Below are 16,698 nucleotides of genomic sequence, written 5' to 3'. Positions count from 1 at the left end.
GTAGGATGTAGAAGTGATTCGTATCGGTAAAGTGCAGTGATCCATAGGCGTGTCTACTGAGGGGGGGGGGTGCAAAGTAGGTCATTTGCCCTGGCCCCTCCCACTTCTGAAACCCGGGAATATATATATGCGCCTAGAGTCCTAACCAAGATCACTGACGTCTATAGAAAGCGGCTTGAAACACTGATAATGAGTATTTGGCCTCTCCACCAGCTGCACGTGGAGTCTCGGCCACATTGGTTATTCATCAGTGGTATTCATCAGGCTCATCAGTGGTATTTATATAGCACACAGAGTCCACTCGGTAACAGTTCATAAATTTCCCCACCTCTGTAAGTCTGCAGTAGTCTTTCTAGTCTTGATCTAGACATTGATTCGGGCTGCTTGGTCTGTCAATAGTGCAATTGAACCTCAATAGTGCAATTGAGGTTACCTGAACTTTCAAGACTTCTTTCCCTTATTTGGTCGTGAAAGGTGTTCTCGCGGTGAAACTGAGGCAGCACGAAGCGTTCGCTTCTCGCTGCCGGCGGTCTTGTGACGTCAGCGTTGTGACAGCGAGTGCTCGTGGCCATCGAGTGACATGTCTTTATATTTGCATGTACGTGCGTGACACCATGCTTGTCATAGGTACATCTACCGGTTCGGGGGGAGGTGTGCCCCCCCCCCCTCAGTCAGAATTGAAAAGGAAAAGTAGGCCACTTGTTCGCCACCCTACTCGCACACACTTGTGGATCAGTGGGCACTGTCGGCTGCACACTGCACAAATACAACAAAACAACAGCGGAGGCCAAGTTTTCTATTATACTTGGGCTCACATAGGTACGATTTATTTATTACGTATCCCCTGCTTTCGGGCCTCGCCTGTGTACGTGCTGTAGCAGATGACGCGTTACTCCGTACTTTGCGGTGCGAGACGCGTGCGGGACGTGCCTTGCAAGCATGCATTGCTGAGAAAGCTATCGCTAGTCTGTCCAAAACAAGTTTAATCTACCATCACTTGCATCATCCCGTATTTGTTGGGGCCGTCCTACCCAACCATTTTGAAAACACAAAATCAAATTTGCTTTTATAATTCACCGGTATTTTATTTGTGTTGTCATTTTAGCGATTTTGGCGCTAGGTTTAGTGACTTTTTTCTCTGTTTATGACAAAGTTTGCTGTCAAGTAAACAGTGATATTTTTAGTGACTTGAATGAACAGTTGGCGATATTTTAACGACTTATAAGGTAGAAAGATTGCTTCGAAACTGGCCTTCAAGAACACGCTTTTATATTCAAAAGCCACATAGAAATGGCCAAAACTCGCTGTACGATGCATAGGCTCCTTGACCATGATGAACCAACGTTTGCCTTCACAATGGTAGCCTTCATATTGTGATATTGCTTCACAGCACAGTGGTCACAACAGCCTTGAAATTGTGGTCACAAAGTTGAAGTTTATTCATTATTTACAAAACCTATTGAACGTACATATAATTGAATGTGACAAAACCTATGTTATCCCTCAGCGTTTAAACGCTGCGGGTTCAGCGATGTCACTAAACCAGTTTTGTAATGAATAAACTTGATTTGATTTGATTTGATTTGATTGGTAGACGCTTGGCAAGCGCGTCAGAGAACTACTTTACCAAAACCAAGTGAATAAATTTTCTGTTCAGATTTAGAACAGAGCAGATGAATAAGACATATCAACTGCGTAAAAGCGTAAATATCGGAACCGCTTAGCTCGTTCACCGTGCGACTGAGCAAATCGCTTCCGTTTCTCACGCCTTTTGAACCAATCAGTACTTCACGGTGGCTTTCAGCTATATCAAGGGCGAAAATATGGTATTAATCAGTACAAAGTTCGGGTAATTGTCATTGTCATGTTAACAATATGCGGCCAAGTGCGTTCCACAGAATCTAGTTCTGCTAACGCGAATGTCGACGAGCACAAAAATATTTAGGAATAATATGCAGACTAAATGCATTTTCATGCTGGGAAATCTACGTTGCCTGTATTCTTTTGAATCGTGCTGTATTTGTAACCTTTAAGGTGTCATAATCCAGTATGTAAATATTAGAGGTAGACGATCAAGTATCTACTTTTTTCACATACGAGTCGAATACCAGTAGTAAGTATCGAATATCGAACAGACAAACGCAGACGCACATATTTAAAGCAGGAATATTTGTTTCAGTATAATTGGGAACACGCTTACACTGAATAGGCAGTCAACTATCAAGCACAATTAATATCGGTTTAAACACAAGATCACAACAGTCATGAAAAGAATTACTCGAATAGCCGCTTGACACCTTTAAGCCTGCTGGCAAACAAGCTTTCCAAGAATGACAGGTATTAAACTGACCAACTTTTAAGAAACGCATAATAAATTGTTGAAAAAATATCAGAAGTTATGTAAAAGGAAAATAAAACGCTAAGGAGGTGTTTGTGCGCCCTAAGAGGATACAGAGCCTTTTACAAGAAAAAAACATCACTGCAGGGTTGTAACGTGAGAGATAAAACTCCTACATGCTGCAAGAAAGACTAATTGGTAGGCCATAAGCACAATTATAGTCAGTTGTCAAGTATTGGACGAAAAGGGAACCGAGGGGCCCGGTTTTGTAAGAACGCTCGCACGTATTTGTTGGTCAGAACCATACGAAAAGAACAGATAATGAAGAAACAAAAAGCATAGGATAAATTATTTGTAGTTTCTAATTGAAGTGCAAAAATGAGAATCTATTCGGTGAAAGCAACCTCTGCATTACTCATGCGTTGCACTAAAAATTGTGTTACGGCGACAATGGCACTTCTCACGTCCATGCAGTCTTTGGTGTTTATGTATGTATAAAAGATCTAACCCAAGGAGTGTTAACCACGCTAAACTTCCACCACAAAACTGAAAAAATAAATAAATTATGGGGTTTTACGTGCCAAAACCACGATCTGATTATGAGGCACGCCTGCTCCTTCCCACCCGGAGGAGCCAGGTGGGACGGGCGTGCAGGGCTTTGTGGTAAAGCATACGAAAAACGATCATGTACTGCAGAAGTCAAAGGGAAAATCATATGCAGGGTAGTGCAGCTGCCGTTGTTGGCGAGGGGCGTCAATGCGAACAGAGTCGGCAGAACGATCCCAGGTGGCACGTGCGGCTTGCGCCGATTGTTTTCCACGGTTCCGCGGTGCGAGGATTTTGGGTAGAGGCAGGCATCAGACATCGCGTGAAACATTGGAAGCCTTCTACATCAAGATAGCGAGTCCGACCTGTGGTCGTGACACATCGGTTTTCATTTACGGGGCTGAGCTGAAGTTTCTATCGCGCGTACTTTGATAAGACTTTTTACTCCATATGCTGCCTTGTACGCGTGCGCGGTGTTTTGGAGGGCTATATATATCGAGTGCTTTCACCCTCATTAAACAGTTGAAGTAGCGCCCGTGGTGTCGTCGTCTTTCTTGTGTGTGTTATTTTTGGCGCAAAATCTTTTTAGTATGCAAGATCACCAACTAGCCCAGCATGCAGTTATCTCTTCTAAAGTATATTCACATGTATGCCGAAAAAGGGGATAACGATATCCGTTCTAGGATATCCGAAATAAGTCCATGCGTGATATTCTTGGAACATCTGTGGTAAGATATATCCTAAACTGGAATAGTGTATATGACGATTCGCATGTCCTACGGACGAAGTGCTTTCACTTGGTGGTGGTCAAAATTAATCCGGAGTCTCCCATCACGGCATGCCTCATAACCATATCGTGATTGCGGCACGGCACACGTTAAACTCCAGAATTTAAAACCAGCAGCGTCACGTACATGGTCACTTTCGATCGTTATCGGGCCCGATAGCGATATCGTGCTGCTACGTGGTCACTTTAGATCGGGATGTTGCTTGATCCGGATCCAGACAATAGCGATCGTGGTCGGACTACCATGTAGTTCTGAGAGAAATGTGAAAAATGCTTTAGACCCGTTAAAGACAACTGATGCGCTCTCTCTCAAATTCGGTCTGGATCGATCATTGGACCGTGCAGCTGCGATCATTGTCGAGCCAGATCCAGATCGAATTTCTTGACCGAGATTGGCTGACTTAATCTGCAGCTCGCGCGGAGGAGCCAATCGCGACCGAGACATTCGATGATTTCGATCAATGTCTTGACCCGTGAGTGCAATGTTCCAAACGTGAAGTGCTAGCTGTCATGAATTCAGCACAACTCATTGACTCGGCAACGCGGATTATTAATTCGCGAAGTTTATACACTAGCAGCTATGGTGTCGGGCTGCTAAGCACGAGGTCGCGGGCTCAATTTCCCGGCCGTGACGATCGCATTTCAATGCGAGCGAAATGCGAAAACACCCGTGTAGTTCGATTTATAGGTGCACGTTAAATAACCCCCGGTGGTCCAAATTACTCCGGATTCTCTCACTGTACGGCCTGTGCATCACAACAACAACACACACACACACACACACACACACACACACACACACACACACACACACACACACATATATATATATATATATATATATATATATATATATATATATATATATATATATATATATATATATATATGCCCGCCAGGCATTGAAGCAATTGAAGCCGCAAATATCGCATCATTCAATTCGTTATTCGAAAGTGCGCGCTCCTAAAGAGGCGCGCAGAAACGCATCTGAAAGGCAAAGGCACAGCCGCTACTACTTGCAAGGCAATTAAACGACTGGTTTCTTGTGCGCTCTTTGTGAACCATCATTTATCGCTCAAATTCGGGTAGCAGTCACGCACACGTTCCGCCGGTTTGTCTGGGCGCATTGGCGAATCGGCCGCGTAGGATGCCTAGGCATTTTTGCCCGCGCCAGCTGCGCAACCTGCACCGCCCGCGCTGTGCGCTGTAGTCATCATCACACGCGCCTTGTTTGTGAGAAATTCAACACAAATGTTCCGACATGTCTGACCGCCAGTGAGTCGTCAGTGTTGATATTGCGTGCTGCGCGGTCAGGACGGCGGCTATGAAGGCGGCGTGAAGTGCCTCACAGTCGGATAGCTGAAGGAATGAAGCGCCGAAGCCATTAAATTGCAAATGCAATGCAGAACCTTGCCCTGTAATTTTGCGACGTCCAGAGATGAGCCTCAAGGACAGCCCCCATATCGCCTATCTGCTGTCTGCTCGCTGCACGCGAACAGCTGCGCTTCAGTCGACACGGTGAATGCTGCGAAGACGTAGTACGTACGTATCTTTGCGTGTCGACATCTGGCGCTATGCGCAACGCAGTCTTTCTGGCTTATGAACCGCTGTTATCGTCAGGTGGTTTATTCTTCGCTTGTGTCTACGTTGGTAGGCGTTCGTCCTTCGTGCTCTTCCGCACGATGCGAGGACTGCTCGTAGTCACGGGGCACACGTGGAATGACGCTGAGTAAAGCAACAATAACAAATTACCGTTGCTCTGAAGCGTTGCTAATATTGCTGGAAATCGCCCGGAAATGTGGGCGAATGAAATGCGAACTGCCATGTAAGAATGGGAAAGGGCGAGCTGGTTAAATAATTTTAAGGGGGATCTGGAACGAAAACTTTTCATTTGTCCTTGATAGTACACGTTTTTGTTCTGCCTGCGTTGGCACTAGCTTTTCTCACGGTTGCAATGTGTTTTTATCTTGTTTCTCTTTTTCATCTTTATTCACACAACCTTAATTCGTCCGTGTAATATATAAAGCACGCTTCAATATCTGTGTCGCGCTTCCGAGTCGAAACAGAGATTGGTCGGAAATATGAGACTGTCTTACTAAGAATTAATACGTATGGTGTCACTCAGACACATTCGATCGCGATCGAGCCCGATCAGTATCGAAAGTAAGTGCAGTCATAGATATAGCACGACCTTTTTCGGTCCACACTTGAAGCTGCTCCTGCAAAGCGCTATTTCGGCAAAAACAATGTGTGAGACAGCATAATGAACAGTATAAATTGTATATTTTCTGAACAAGATGGAAGGGCATATGTGAAGTGCCACTGCTGCTATGTTTTCACTCTGTATGTGCACACTCTTGTTTATAGTGCAGGTGATTATAACAGAACAGTGCCTCTTGCCATTGTCTCTCTCACTGTATGCTCTGTATCGCAAACTTCTGTTTAGGCTGCCAAGTTTGCAGAGTCTTAACGAAAGTATTCATATTAAGTGTCCTCACTGAAGTATAGGACACTTAAGGCATTTATTTAAGGCAAGTTCCTTGTTTAATGTATATTTGAATGGACTGAATGGCTTATTTTGCTTTCTGCAGGCTATCGTTTGAATGCCCTGTGAGCTGGAACACCCTTTTGCCATGGCTCCACTGAAGATTCGTCTTTTGAAGTTAATTGCTATTGTCATTGTGATAGCATTCCTTATACTTTACTGGCAGAGCACCAGGATTCTTGACAGGACACCTGTTGAAACAGTGCAATGGGTGGCTGATGTGCTTACTGATCCACCAACCACAGCAGCTGCAACTCATACCAGCTTTCAAGAGAGCCTACGATTGCCGCCTATCCAGTTTGATGAGCGCATAGTGCATTTTGACCTGAAAGGTGCACCACCTAAACTTGAGTACTACGATGCAGTGTTTCCCCTGTTGCACAAGCTTGGAGCCACTGGACTTTTAATGGAGTATGAGGATATGTTTCCTTACACAGGGATGCTCAGTCCTCTTGCAGCCACTAACGCCTATAAGGAGGCTGACATTGCTCATATCTTGTCTGCTGCTCGTGCCAATCATTTGCAGGTGATTCCACTGGTGCAAACATTTGGCCATCTTGAATTTGCACTTAAGTTGCCAGAATTTTCAGATCTTCGAGAATTGAGTCATAGTCCTCAAGCGATATGCCCCTCACTGAATGGATCTCTCATCCTGGTAAAGGCTATGCTTGACCAAGTGCTCAATTTGCATCCTAATGCTCAGTATGTGCATATTGGTTGTGATGAGGTTTACTCATTAGGACAGTGCACTCGCTGTGAGAGGCACATGAATGTGGCAAACATCACGAAAGATAGGCTTTTCCTAGAGCATGTAGAGAAAGTTGTAGCTCATGTGGCCCAATATGGGGTTCGTCCCATTATGTGGGATGACATGTTGCGCAGCATGGAGGCAAATGATGTACAGCAGTGGGGTGCTGCTAACCCTGTAGACCTAATGATCTGGCAGTATTCTCCGAACATAACCAAGTATGTGGAAGACCAGCACTGGCTAAAATATGCTCGTTTCCAAGGGCTGTGGATAGCAAGTGCCTTCAAGGGGGCTACAGGTCCAAAGCAGTTGCTTCCAGACATCAAATACCATTTAAAAAACCACCATTCGTGGCTGGAAACACTTAACAACCACAGGGAACTGCTCAATATACGTGGCATTGCATTGACGGGGTGGCAACGGTACGACCACTTTGCTGCACTTTGTGAGCTTCTGCCAGCAAGCATGCCATCCTTGGCTGCCAACTTGGTATACCTGCAGCATGGGTGTTTAGATCAGGTGGAGCTGTCTCAAATTAAGGAACACTTGCAGTGTAATAGGCAGCTGCCCATTTTTGATGATGGAAGCAGCCATTTGCTCTTTTGTCAGTTCCCTGGTGCAAAGGTACTCACAGGAATCCAGCAGCTAGTGACACTATACAATCAAAAGAAAGTGATGGAAAAAAACAGTCATTATGTTGGATGGCTAGATAGTTATCATGTTCGACTGTCATTTGTCAGTCCCGATCACATTGTCGAGGCGACCAAGAACCTGACTGAGCTCCTGAGCACATCGAAGCATCTGCACAAGTTCCTGGGTGATGCAATGTCTCAATTGTATGATGTGCATACTGTGGTAGAGTGGATAGGTACATTTCTTGATCCACTGCATGCTGAGCTCACACTACTTGAACAGCAGGTCCAGCGGCTACTTAATTATAGCGTATGGCCTAGGAGACCTCTAGAACAGGTAACATGAATTATTACAGAAATAGGTGGGCTGGTGTTACATTCTAAACTAAGAAAAGGTCAGCAGTTGTTAGAGCTAGGGAAATCGAATTTTATATTGATAATTTATGTATTTACACCCATGAGCCACATGCACTATTGGAAGAAGCTTCCTGTTACTATATGACCCTTTGTGTGTGCATCTCCGTCCTTCTCCCTGCTTAGACATTGCTCCGTTCTTATGTCCACTTGAGGCACTTTGATTTTTTACTGAAACCAGTATACACAGATGTTTTTTGTATTTCACATTCACTGAAACAGTGTCCCTGTAGCAGGTTACAGTCCAGTATGCCACAAAAAATGTATAATTAGGGTAAGATGCAATGTTTAAATTGATAGGAGGGAAGGAGGGAAGACAACACCAGGAGATGTTGAAAGCTAAGGCCCATAGCGTTGTGTTATGTGATTGTGCTGTACCAACTGAAGCATGTTAGTTGCTTTTTTTCCTCTTTTATTGCTTCATTTGTGAGTAAGCTGCATGTATATTATGAAATATGCATGTAACTTATCTAAATGTGTTAACCAACAGTACTCTTGACAAGTGACTTACACTTGAGGCTGCATAGTGTGTGATTGGAGTTGGGGACAGAAACCTAGACGGGCTTCTCTTGTTTTAATAATGATATCAAGGATGCCAAATTGGAAACTCCCACTGTTCAATTGGCTGCTGGGTACTTGTGAGTGTGAGGATCAATACGATCCAGTCCTCACAGGTGCCTTTTGTTTCTATTTGTTTCTTTTACTACATCTTCACACTATATTTGAGTGACACTCTTTACATAAGAAATCATATGAAGAGTCTGGCTATGAAGCTAGAGAAAGTAGTGGGAAAATGCATTGCTTTGTTTAATTGAAATGACTTGTCATAGTGGCTTTGATGTTGCACTGCTAAACCCAAGGGTACAGGATCAAATCTCAGCCACGCTGGCCACATTTTGCTGAGGGTGCCTGTGTGTTGTGCATTGGGTGCACGTTGAGGAATCCCAGGTGGTCAAAATTAATTTGGTGTGCCTACTATGGTGTGCCTATAATCATATTGTAGTTGTGGCACGTAAAACCCAATAATTTAATTAAAATTAATTGAAATGTGGGTATAAGATAAAGGGAAATGAATGTATACAAACGTAACTTGTCACAGACGAGAGCTGAACCTACATATTCCACATGACATGTGCAGTGCTTACCAGTTAAGCTACTGCAATAACACCCTCCCAACTACTTTATTGGGTATATTTGTATGTGTACAAGATTAACCCTAAGAGCATTAGCCAGCGCCGCCCCTGGCCACAGTGGAGGACTAACAAAAGGATTGAACCCTCGGTTCCCCTTTTTCTTAACACTCTTAAACCGGTAGCCCATTCCATGACCTCTTTGTTCATACTCCTCAAGGTTGTATGTACTTGTAGCCTATAATGTCGTAAGCAGTACCCTTTGGTGCCATCTGCTTTACTGCCACAGTGTATTCTGATTCACTAAACAATTATCACAGCAGCTCGCCTACTTATGCGGCAGCTTAGCATATTCCTTATCTATGTGTCAGCATGGTAGAAAGCTTTTTTTTTAGATGCAAGTAGTACAGGTCATGATTTGATATCCATATTTGGTTTTTGCTATATGTTGTGCTGTTTCCAGCTTGTGTTCAATTTTTTAGAGTGCAGCTCCTAGGTGCCTATTCCTGCGTTGAGCATCGGCATCGGCGTAACCGAGTGAACATGGAGCACTGCGGGGGATGAAAGATGGCAATAGCAAAGAGAGTGCGAAGAGGAAAGTGGAGGAAGAGGGTAGGTCAAAAGCGTGAGAAGAAAAGCGTAGTGCCGCCCAAGATGGTCTCTGTGGTGACGACCGCTATGAGATGGCATCAAAGTAGTGCGCCATCGTCTTTTCACTGATGGCATGCAGCAAGTGCATCCACCGATACTACATATGGAAACAAAGTGATGCAGAGTTCTGTTTGCGGCGACTGCTATGAATTCCACCCACACGTCACCCATGCGCTCCCTCTCTCGCGATCTCCTGATTAGCAAGGCAGGCGTGCCACACTTCGCTCGATTTGCAACATGCCACACAAGACAGATCGTCAGCCCCAGCCAATATATTGCAAAATGAAAACATGTATAGAAATGCGCTCAAATTTCACATTAGGATGTGTGGTAATCGTTGGTGAATTTTTTTTATCCATGTTTATGTGGTATCCATCATTTAGCTCTTTCATGCCCATAGGCCATGGGGCCGCACATGTAGTATGCAGGCTCTGTACCCACAAGGCCTTTGCTTGTAGCCCACATTGCCCTTTCAAGCTTTCACCTCCTTCCCTCTGTATAGTTGCCTAAGCTTTAATTAATGTTCTGAATCCTTGAAGCTCCACAGTGTGACCTACAAAGAGCTATGGGCTAAGCATGTGGCAAAGTTCCAGGTTTGAACTTGAGATCCTTGCGATAATCCTTGGTTTTGGAACAAAAATGCAGAAAAAAAAGGTGAGGCAGTAGTGCAAAAACAGGTACACCAAAGCTAGGGCAACAAGACAGTGTTTCTGTGTCCTGCCTTGGTGTCCCTTTTTTTTTTTGTGCTTTTGATCCAAGATGGATATGTTCCGATTCCCAGTTTGCGTTAGTTCCATAGACTGCTTTCTTGCATAATGTCCTCTACGGTAGTGGTTCAGCTCCCACAAAGTTCTTTACGCTGTTTGTTCATGCCAGAAGTCCATGCACATTTGAGGTCAATCTGCTATGGATTGCTTGTAGGTCTTTTTCTCCAGGACTAGGCTGTACATTTTGTGAAGTCAATTTTATGGGTATATGCACCTGTAGTTCGGTTTCACTAGCTACTCTGCAACAAAACTTCATGCTGTGATGTTTAGAGCTCTGTACAATAACTTGGGTTGGTGCTTTACTAGCTGGTGCAGTCGTTGGAACACTTGTCTGGAGCACTTTAACAGCGTGCTTTGGCCTGAGCGGGTGACGTCTTCTGATAACTTTACATCTGAGCATGCATCATTACACTGATAGGTCTGCCTTAATATTTTTAGCCTTGTCATTTAGCATGGCTTCCATTGCTGTAATTGCCTGTGATCACTGGTGAACATGCCGCAAGGCTGCAGAGTAAAAGAGGAGATGGCGCGTCACAAACTTTTGGTTGAGCATGTACCAAGATTTGTTGTCTCCACTTTTGTTCCATGGCCCTGTGGGGCTTTCCGCCGTGATCACTGACAATGTCAGCAGCAGAAGCTATGATCGCCTGCAAGGCAGAAAGCAGGTTCAGGCGGTCTCACCACTGTGGTGGTGTATGTTCTAGATGGGAGCTATTGTGAACCAGCCATTATTAGTTGCACACACAGTCTAAAGCATGCATCACTCTAGACAGCAGTGCCAACAATTGCACACTTGAAAAATGGTATGCAAGGCTTTTCGTGTATTTGTGCTGCCACCTTTGAAAGGGAGGACTGGACTGCTTTTCAACAGAATTCTTCACAACAACCACATTGTTTTGTCCTTCCCCCCCGCTCTTTTTCTTTCTGTGTTTAGTAGAAATACAGCAATTCAGTAAATAACACATAAAATGAAAAATACTGAGTCTGTAATGTGGCTTGCAAGTGTTGAACTCATTGGAATACATTGACAAGTTCCTGGCTTTTGCATCCCCCATATCTTTATTTTTCCTGGTTGCTGCAGCGCTACAGCCTAGCTGCTCTAAAATGTCTGTGGACTAGTGTGTGTAGCCTGATGGGCTTCCAAATACCAAACAAAAAAGTGGTGAAATTTCAGACCTCGGATTACTAAAAATGGCCAAAAGACATAAGAAGATGCTTAGAATATATGTTTCTCTGTTAATACTGAAGTTCCCTGTACAGTTGTACCTCTTTATAACAGATTTGCATTTGACATAAAAATACCTTTGTTGTATTTGACATTTTTTATATTTGCATATATTCACTATATGCTAATATTGGTGAGATGCATTTTAGATTTACTTCATTAGATCTGATAATTCATTATAACATATTTATTATAGTATGGTTCAACTGTATTCCCACTACCTTTCATATCACTGCAATTCTCACTACATATTCTGACTTGATTTTGTTTGGTGTTATCATGAAGTGGAATGGCAAGTTAAATGCTGTAAAACTGCATAAGCCTCCGATTCCTAACTATATTGGTGCAGAAACATTGGAAACTGCGTAAATGCATGGAATATGGAATCCTACTGCCATTTCATTTTTCGTTGTTTTTTTGCTACTGTACTTCATATGAAATGGGCCTTGAGAAAGAGAAGGACGCTGCTTCCTATTTACATTTTAAAGAAAAGTTTTAAGGTTGGCACATTGCTCTACATTGGTGTTGAAAGTAAATGCCATTAGAACTTGTATGAAAAGAGGCATGAATGTTTGAATCTTATGTCCTCACAAACTAGTTCTACACATGATCACTGTTGCAGCATTTAACTAAATAAGCTTTTTTTGGTGCCCTGTAATGAGTGTTGGAATGAACAGTGGTAGGGCATAATAGTCCCGGAAGCAGCAGTATATGCTAGGAAGCCAATATGGGTAACTGATGTTCTAGTTAAAATTTTAAGATGAAGTGGAGTTTGGCAAGTCATCTAAGGCATAGAGCAGCTAATAGGTGGTCTGTTAGGTTACCAGGATGGCATACCAAGGAAATACAGCCAAGGGTTTCATATAATTGTGTGATAAGATTAGAAAATTTGTTTGCGCAGGATAGCGTTAGATGACAGTAGGTAGAAGAGGTTACAGGAGATCTCCGAGAGTTGCTTGATGGGGTCCTGGCAGTGGATATAAATAGGCTGCTGCCACTGATGATGATGAATTTTATAGGTATTTAAAAAATTCGGCATGTGTTTCCATGGAATGATAGCATGTGTTCTTGGATCTTGTATGTATATTTCGGAAAGGAAAATTTTTTTTCAGCATTGTTGGTTCTCACTGACAAGCCTGCACTTGAGTGGATTTTAGTAAGGAACATTTGTGACAAATGTAAAAATTGGCAGGTAGTTAGCATGGGTAAAATGTAGGCAGGCTTTAGCATTGGCTCCTTATAAAGCCTTGGGGAAAGAAGGCACAAACTAATGACACTGTGTGAACTGTGCCATGTTTAAAGATTTCACATTTATTATTGAACTAATTTGAGAAAAACCGTGTTTAATATAATCAACATGCAAACTTTAGACAGTGCTCAATCATTGGAAACATGGTTTAGGAGTAGTATGCACTTAATTATTATTATTATATTTACATAGAGGTACACTTTTGCAAAACTAAGTTCGTATGAATGTTGCTGGGTTAAAAACTCGCAGTGTGCATAAACGTGCATGCATGCACATATGTATGTGCACATATGCACATACATGCACGAGAACCAAAATATTGTCCAGGCGTGCCTGGACCACTTCTGAATGAAAATTTTCCACAGTTATTTTGATCGGCATTTACTGTACTCCATAATATTTTTTTATAGTCTCGTTGTATCATATATCTCGGCTATATCATATGTTTCTCATCACATATGATGTATTTCTCAGCTATACTTGTCTGTTTCAGTTTAGTCCAATCTTTTGCCTTCCATATTATTGTTTGATGGTAATTTTGCATTGTTTTTCCAGCTGGTCTGTTGGTAATGCCTTCATCTGTGGCAGTCTGTATTTTTCATTATTTGGAAGATGCCGCAACTGTAGCCCTTGCATAATAACATTAGGAAAGTAAAATAATGTGAGTGGTATAACTGTGTATTGCTTTATTCGGATTGATTTAACACATCCTCGGTGTATAAACAGCAAACAGCTCATTGTTGCTAGAGGCTTACACTGCTGGTCTTCCTTACTCTTTTTTATTCTGCTTTTTAAGAGCTCTGCTTAGCTTTGATGTAGATGTGGATTCCAAATGACATAAATTGATTTCAAGCTGTTTATGGCTATGTCATTCTCACACCTGTTGTGGCAGCCATTTACGTAGTATGTAGTAATTTCCCTTCACACATCACAATTTTTGTGTCAGTCGTTAACTGAAGTGCCTTCCTAGACATAATTGTTGCCAAATACTGCAATACCTCAGTTTATTGCAGGTGTTGTAGTTGTAGCACCTATAAGCACTGCACTTCAAGTCATTGTGCTGATCATCTGCTGTGCTGTCTTGTTATCAATAGTATGCATAGGAAATCCATGGGCAGAAATTTTCAGTGACTTATGCATGGATCACTTTTGCACGCACTCTAGCCTGAGGCATACTTTTTTCTGTAAAAGGAAAATTGTATCATAGCTAGCTTGATATTTGACTCCCATTCAAGCAGATACATCTTTACATTCTGAGAATATTATCATTGTTGATCCTGTTCTCAAAAGTATTAATCTTACAAACTGGCTGCAGATGTCCACATATTAGATATACCTGTGTGTGGGAAATACCACACAAGGTGTTTGTAAAATATCTGGCACTATTAACATCTCTCAACACGCGTGCTGTCCAGTTCTGGTCTTGCTACAGTGTGACAGGTTTATATACCTATTAAGCCACCAATCTGTCAGGATTTGTTAATTTCATTATTTACACTGCACAATGAAATATCTTTCAGGTTTCTTTATAATTATCTTGATCTTTATAATTTTAAACGAAGCTACCTTGGTGGTGTTGTCAGGCAGTTCTTTTTTTTTATAAAAGTGCAATGATTGTAGGCATTGAGAGACAATGATCAGAGATGGTATTATTGTTTGATTTCTGGTGGTGGTGTAGACTAGTTAAATTTGTTCTGAGGTTTCTACACTGTGGCATTAATCGTTGGTCACTTTTATGTGCTCCCTTAGTTTGTCTCTCATAATTTGTGGTGGTCTGAACACATGTAACAAAATGTGTGGCCCTACTGACTGCCTTGTGATTGTACCATGGGGCTTGCTAAAAAGCCCGGCCACCACTTGCACTGCTGTGGTATAGCCACAATCTGTCTGACAATGAAAGTGAAATTAAATGACTCGGCTTGCTTTGATGGCACAGCTGGTTTTATCACTGCAACTGGCTCTTTCTAAACTTACTTTAGTATTTATTGAGGCAAAACTTTGTTGTTTCTTACTTCACACTCGCATGAGATAAAAAAAATGACATGACAGTACTTGTGCCATACGTCATGATGTATCTGTTGGTTTTTATCAGCCCACTGAAGCTTTGGGCCTGTTCTGTCATTGAGAGGGAAACCACCTTGAAATATCAAATGTTGATACTTCCTCTTGTGGCATGGAATTGTTCAAGTGTTCAATCTTGAGCTTGAGTGAGACAGTTAGGGTGACCACTGCAGATCACCCTTTTCCACCCTTAGCAACTATTTCCCTTCACTTGTACTATGTTGTCTTTTATATACTGCACATTTATATGTTTCTAGCAATGCTTACTGTTTCAACAAATATGTCAGAAACTTGGATCCACATGTGCTTGGACAAAAACAGTATTATATAAGTTCACAGGTCTCTTGTATATAGTTTTCTCAGAGTGTAATAAACTATAGCCTATAGTGCAGGTGCTGTGGCATGGCCTTTGTGCAACCTACTTATTGTTCAGTCTAAATGAAAATTAATGTCTTCTAATGAAGAGTTCCATGACAGTTGAAGGCATGTGCAGAAGTTAGTCTCCTATGCTGCTATGTAAAAATATTTCAGCAGTGTTGCCCCCCCCCCCCCATTTTTTTCATGTAAACAGCAGTATATAATATGTTTAACATGTTTTCAAAGCAGTATATTGTCTATTGAGGCACTGATTGTTGCAGTTGTAATTAGGTGGCATTGCACTCAGTAGTGTTAGCTTTATGCTACAGAATGCAATCTGAGCATTGTAGAGTTCTACCAATGCAAAGGTTTTTATTCTTCTATGATGCTGAATTAATTGTAACTTACACGTCTCAAATACTCTGCCACTTAGTTGGACCTGTGCAGAACAAGAAGTTGGTGTAATTAACTCTTGTAATGCTTCATATTATACAGAAGCCTTAAGCCAATTTTATACTGGTCATTTTTATGGGTGGACGTCTCTGACATTGTCTTAAGGTGTATTATATTGCTGTATTATAACACTGCCTAATTAAGCAATTAAAAAAATTCCACCTATTTTAACAGTTCATTAACTGGAGCTTTTTCTTTTTAATTTTCAAAAATAATTGACTTGGTATTTGTGTTTTTTGCATAAATGAAACATTATCTGTAACTGAAGTATTGGCTTAGGGTTCATACATTTTATGTCTTTTGGGAAATCATGGGCAAAGCTACTCAGTATGACAGTATTTGTGTTAATGCTTGTACTCATCTAATGTAAGCTAACCCAATGAAGTGTGTACAGTTTGCTTTTTTTGTAGCTTATGGTCACTGCAATGGTGAAAGGAAAGTGTGACTGCTTCCAGAGCTTTTGCAATTTGGAGTGTTTTGTGTAAAATCCTCATGTGTAGTACCAAGCATCTCTTGCAGTCTGTTTGACAAAGGACTATGCACCTACTTCAATTCTTAATAAAGAGTACTGTAAACACAGCTGGCACATGAACATCCATTCCTTCAGTCTTGTGTTGTACACTTTGGACAAAAATTTGTACGGTTATTTGCTGTTCTGTATGTATACGTTTTGATAACATTTTCAGCTAGTCTCAAGCAGCCACCTACTGAATTTGGTACACCTAAATGATTTCATTGTAGGTAGTCATTTTTTTATATGTGCTGCACATAAAATCAAAAGCTTTGTTTAGTGTC

The 16,698-nt window shown here is 41.9% G+C and overlaps 1 protein-coding gene across 4 annotated transcripts; it reads left to right on the top strand.

The window, feature by feature from the left end:
- Positions 1–4,708: 4,708 nt before the first annotated feature.
- LOC142565913 (hexosaminidase D-like) lies at positions 4,709–16,698 on the top strand. Of its 4 annotated transcripts, none has more exons than XM_075676510.1 (2): positions 4,709–5,209; positions 6,263–16,698. In XM_075676510.1, exon 2 carries the CDS (start codon positions 6,275–6,277, stop codon positions 7,940–7,942), a length of 1,668 nt encoding a protein of 555 aa, XP_075532625.1. In that variant the 5' UTR covers positions 4,709–5,209; positions 6,263–6,274; the 3' UTR covers positions 7,943–16,698. The 4 variants fall into 4 exon arrangements, with proteins under 4 accessions (XP_075532625.1, XP_075532626.1, XP_075532624.1 ...); XM_075676511.1 differs by having other exon boundaries at positions 4,709–5,217; XM_075676509.1 differs by having other exon boundaries at positions 4,710–5,213.

This window comes from Dermacentor variabilis, unplaced genomic scaffold (assembly GCF_050947875.1).
Source record: "Dermacentor variabilis isolate Ectoservices unplaced genomic scaffold, ASM5094787v1 scaffold_12, whole genome shotgun sequence".
NCBI classification, from domain to species: domain Eukaryota; kingdom Metazoa; phylum Arthropoda; class Arachnida; order Ixodida; family Ixodidae; genus Dermacentor; species Dermacentor variabilis.
The sequence above is the reverse complement of the archived record's forward strand: the minus strand, read 5'-3'. Positions and strand labels throughout refer to the sequence as shown.